The sequence below is a fragment of the Microtus oregoni genome, unplaced genomic scaffold (assembly GCF_018167655.1).
Source record: "Microtus oregoni isolate MIOR12 unplaced genomic scaffold, Mior012 000056F_ref0000123, whole genome shotgun sequence".
Classification (NCBI taxonomy): Eukaryota; Metazoa; Chordata; class Mammalia; order Rodentia; family Cricetidae; genus Microtus; species Microtus oregoni.
Genome location: NW_024543832.1, coordinates 1642267 through 1648016, shown reverse-complemented (window position 1 = coordinate 1648016; position 5750 = coordinate 1642267). Strand labels below are relative to the sequence as shown.

The following is a 5750-nucleotide window of genomic DNA, read 5'->3' as shown; positions in this document are numbered from 1 at the left end:
AAATGAAAATTAAGGCCAAAAGGATAAGTTGCTTGTAACCAATAATTCAAGACCCATTTACTAATGGAAAGAAAGAAACTACAGTGTTATGGGGATGGAAAAAATGGGCACTGTGCCTTGTAAAAGGGAACATGGTTCTGTTATTTTACTGTAAAGGAGTTCAAGAACCACAAAAATTATCTAGTTGCTCTGACTAGCAGAAAGAATGGCATATAATTTAATATATTCTGTGGTGTTTTCTCTGTCTCTGTCTCTTTCTCTCTGTGTTTGTGTGTGTCTGTGTGAAATAATAATGCTAAAGGAGTCTGTAATTGTGACACTTGTTGACTTCAATTTCAATGTAAAGCTTTGGAATTTTGAATATTTATTTACCCTGTCCAACATTATGTTGTCACATATGTGTCCACTGCTGAGTGACTACACAGTTATTGTTTGGGGGGGATATCTCAGAAGATCAGTTCATTCAATATATGAAGAACAAATTATCATATTAACTGTGGTCAATATCCATACAATTCATTGTTAGAATAATCTTCCCAATGTAACTGTTTAAACATATCAATCTATAGTGTGAAAGCCAGGGTCAACCTTCCCTCAGTGTTACTTAACCTGAAGTAAGTTTTTTTCAGATTCCACTTGATAAGAAGTCCTTTTGTCCTCTTGGTGTCTGGCTTTCACTCAAACAATGCCTTTCAGGTTCATTCAGCTCAATTTCATATTTAGGCTTTTGTGAACAGAACTGGAAAAAATATGAAAGGCTTTGATTGCTCATCCAAGTACTGGAGAAACACATCCATGGTTCAGATAACACACTGTTTTTGTAGAGGATCAGTTCCAGTTTCTGACAAGCACAATTGGCAGCTCATAACGACCAGCAAGTCTTGAGGACCCAGTATGATTTTTTTTAATTCCATGAATACTATGCTACCCACAATAAGCACTATTCTGTATTGTTCATACAGAAAAATATGAGTTATCAAAAATAAAATATTTTCTTAAAACTTGCTTGAAGAGTTCTTGTCTAGTATATAAGGCCTTAATTCAAATGGTAATATTTCAAAAGCATGTTCATTATTTTCATTAATAAGCATTGTGTTTGAATTATTACCCCTTGTTAAAGGTTAGAATACTGTTAGTGATATCCAATAGATGGGTTTCATTTATCTTGTCAAGAAAAAAATATTTTTATCACTTGTCTGAGAAGTGATCCAAAGAATAACATATAGATTAGACATCACATGAATGAGAGGTGTTGTCCTTTTGGATAAACATCTTCCAGTCCTTAATCTGGATTGGTTCTTTTATCTTAGCCAGTGCATTTGGGTAGAAGTGATTGTATCAAGGCATCATCTTGGGGAAGAAGTCACATATTTATTTCCATAGAAAACAAAAAGTTATAGATTCACCTTCAGTGCCTATAGAATGCATTGGGTCTGCCAGGTTCCAGGGAAGGGACTCGAGTGGGTCACATCCATTAACATTAATAGTAGGTATATCTACTATGCAGTTGCTCTAAAATACCAATTCACCATGTCCAAAGAAAATGCATAGAACACACTGTACCTGAAAATGAGTAGTCTGAGATCTGAGGACACAGTCACGTATAACTGTGCAAGAGACATAATAGGTAGATGCTACTGTGAGCTCAGACTCAAACCTCACTGTAGCAAATTAAGAGAAGAGAGTGCTGAGAACACAGAGAGTTCTGGTAATACAGGACTGGACTACTCTGTGTTCAGGCTATAAATCCCTATCACATTCAGGGATACTCTCTTGAGGGAGTGTGTACTAATTCTTGAAGTTTCCAAAAGCTGATTTATTGAAATTTCAGTTTTTTTGTTGAGACCTGTGTCTATGTATTTATTATTTATTTAGCGTTTCTATCTTTCTCACTGTCTCTGTCTGTATGTCTATTTATCCTTTGCTAAATCTATGTCTCTCTGTGTGTCTTTTTCTTTGTGTTTGTGTATATGTTGGCAAGAGATCATTTCCTTTATAAGTCTATAAGATGATTGTAAAATAAGTTCAATCACTGGGCAAGGATTTCACCAATTGCCTAGAATAGTCTCAATGATCATACTGTCTCCATGTCTAAGAGAATTTCTCACTGATTGAGTATCATATATACCTTTATTTTTAGTTCTGGAGGACTAAACAAAGTTCCTTCTGTTTATGTGGTTAAAACTTAAATCACAGAGTAGGTGGGCATTGGAAGCCAAGTGATTTTGTTTCTTCAATCAAAGCATGATGTCACCTGTGAAATGATCTAGATTTTTCAGAAAATCATGAACATTGTTGCCTGTAATGATGGAATAGCTATGGCTGTAACACCTTTGCATCCTGTAAGTTCTGGAAAAATAGCAAGGAGAGAGAAAACCATAAAGGACCCTGTTTATTGGCCTGCACTCCCTGGTTGTTCAGCATGCTTGCATATACAAATCAGGAACAACTTCTCATAGATGGCACTACCCTGTGTGTCTAAACCCTCCCTTATCAATCATTCCTCAAGAAAATGACCCTGCATTCATTCTTAAAGAACAACTTGGTGGAGAAGATTTTTCCAAATGAAGTCCCTTCTTCCCTGATGACTGTAGCTTGTATTATGTTCCGTGTATCATTCTGACCACACCTCAAATGTACAAGCTGGAATTAACATTATAATATTACCCATTAGTGAGTCTTCCTGTGTCCACCAGACATAAGTAAACAACTGATAAAAGACATATGTATAAGAATTTATTTATCAAGTAGAATATAATTATATGTTATTGGTGGATTTACCATGAATTCTTAACCTTTACAAATAAATAATTTGCTTAGTGACATCCATTATGGAATGCATGGAAAGGGAAACCAAATGAACAAGAAAGTGCAGACACAAACAATCTCTGAAGCAACCAAAGGCCAAATTCACCAATATAGTACAAGAGATGCACATTTATTTATGTAATGCCCCTTCCCAAATTTTGTTAACACAGTGAAAATATTAGATAAACCCACAATAAAACATGCTGAAAATAATATCTGAAAAATATTTTAACATCCAGAGCAAAGAACATGTGAAACACAGTACTCATACTGGAAGTGACCATCAGAGCTTGCACAAATGGCTGAATCGCTAATGTTAAGACCTGTCTCTACAACAGCCACTTTAGTCAAAGATTATGCACACACAAATAAGGGATTTAAAATGTGAGATCTCCAATACCAAGTAATAGGCAGATATTCTCTGAATGCTGATTGATCACTGTGGGTCCAGCTCTGCACTTTATTCCTCCTATGGTTTGTATTATCAAAGCAAGGATGAAAGCTCTACACATTCTTGTTCTCTATGGTGATCTACAACTCAAGGCACAGGGTTCCCATATTCATAACTGCCTACTTCTCCACTTTCTGTAATGATTCAGCTTCCCTTCCCTATTTTTCAAGTTCATTAACACAACTTTCAAGACTAGTTGTATACTACTGTGCTTCCTGAAGTTTTATTGACAGCCAAATTTCACATCCCTTATAATGCAATAATTATATAAAGGAACAAAGGTTTTTTTTTCTATATTACTGGCTAAAAAGAGAGATAAAAGTGCATAGAGTAAGGTAGACTGACATATGTCAAGAGGTACTAAAACCAGTCCCTTGATGCTATGTTCCAAAATGAGAAAGTGAATAGGTAGAGCCACATGAGGTAGGGACCAAATAAGTCTATTGGGTGTCCTCTCAGATAAACACTTGAAATCACATGTAATAATGTTAGTGAGCTTCTTCTTCACAAGATACCTTCTAGACAAGTGATGAGAATAAAAATGATTTCACTGACACCAAGTGAATAAATTTTAAGTTATTTCTTAAAGTAGGGTTACTGATAACTAAGAGGCCCAATCTCATACTAAATTCAGTGTTGCAATTTATAGAGATATACAACTGCATTTAGGTTATGATACACTGTTCTGCCTGCACTGCATAAATGTGGACTCACTTAGTGTAAACACTCCTATGTTTAACTTGCCAGGTCTACACCGTGTGATTCATACTAATTCCCATTTGTCACAGTTTGGAAATATAAACAATAACAAGAAAAATGTTCCTGAGTTCCCATATTCATCCTCTAAGAAACATAAGACAAATCTCTTTCACCTTAGGGAAGTGGAAACCAAGTCCTGTGGTTTCTTTTATCCTCTCAGGAGTGTGTGCCAATGCAAAGCAGCCATCAGACTCACTATAAAAGCCCAGGCCCAGCTGAGAGGCCCCATCTCCTTCTCACTGGAGCTTCCAGCAAAGCATGGCTGTCCTGGTGCTGCTCCTCTGCCTGGTGACATTTCCAAGTTGTAAGTGTTTCAGGGTTTCAGGAGAGGGACCCAGGCATGTCATCTATATGATGTACGACTGATCATGATGTTGCTTGTCTCCAGGTGTCTTTTCTCAGGTACTGCTGAAGGAGACAGGACCTGGCCTGGTGCAGCCCTCACAGACCCTGTCTCTCACCTGCACTGTCTCTGGTTTCTCATTAACCAGCAATGCTGTACACTGGGTTCGCCATCCTCCAGGAAAGAATCTGGAGTGGATGGGAGTAATATGGAATCATGGAGGCACAAAATACAATTCAGCTCTCCAATCTCGAATCACCATCAGTAAGGACAACTCCAAGAGTGAAGTCTTCTTAAAATTGAACAGTGTGCACACTGAAGACACAGCCATATATTACTGTGCCAGACACACAGTGAGGAAACTTCAATTTGAGCCTACAAAAATACCTCCTTGTAGAGATATCTGGGACCAGCAGAGGGCACTAAGGATGGACAGGGATTCCTGAGAACCAAAAGTAAGGTTCACCTCAGAGTCTCAGGCTTCATGACCTTGAGTTTTAATATAAGAACCTGTGGTTTGTTCTTCCAGCAAGCATATCCTGAGGCCCGTCTTCTTTCTCTTATTATATTCAACCTTCTAGGGGTGCAAACATGAGATCAATTTTTTTTTACATACTCTCTAAATTATCCAGTTGCTTCTGACTAACAGAAAGAACGGCACATAATTTAATATATTCTGTGGTGTTTTCTCTTTCTCTGTCTCTTTCTCTCTTTGTGTTTGTGTGTGTCTGTGTGAAATAATAATTCTAAAGGAGTCTGTAATTGTGACACTTTTGACTTCAATTTCAATGTAAAGCTTTGGAATTTTGAATATTTTGTAATTTGTTCTATTTGTTTTTAACATGTGATGGAGAAACTGCATCTTCTCTGTAAAATACACTTTCCAAGGGTAGATTGGAAAATGAAATATACAATATTTCCTTCTTCTAAACCAAGAAAACTTAAAAGATTATACTTGGTTATCATTTTTTTGTTGGTTATCATTTTTGAAAGTTTCTATTATTAAACTTTTTCATCTTGTTAAAATTCAGTATGCACCCTAATTTTCAAGGTGTTATTCCTCTGTAGTCATATTTGCATGCCCTTGATGTACAAAATTCTCAGCCACTAGTGTGCAAATCCCTACTGGTATAAGCTTTATTACTGCCTCAAACTGTCACCAGCCCTTTCCATAGCATCTGAGTTCTATGAAAACCGAGTTTCAGTTTGTGATTTGTTGATGCTTTTACTGCTAACAAAGATTCCCAGAGTTACCTGCTTTTCCTAAGCACCCTTACCTATAAAGAATTCCAAATTCCCATCCACTGTCTAACCACTATCTTGTATTTCTACTCCTGGTCCCTCTTTATTAAGGAGTCCCCAGATAAGAAGCACAGATTATCGAGGGCC

At 36.9% G+C, this 5750-nt stretch overlaps 1 gene segment (V, D, J or C); it reads left to right on the top strand.

The window, feature by feature from the left end:
- Positions 1 to 4276: 4276 nt before the first annotated feature.
- On the top strand, positions 4277 to 4807 carry LOC121438498. The segment is given in 2 exon segments: positions 4277 to 4322; positions 4407 to 4807. Coding segments are annotated over 2 exon segments (447 nt in total).
- The last annotated feature ends 943 nt before the right edge of the window (positions 4808 to 5750 follow it).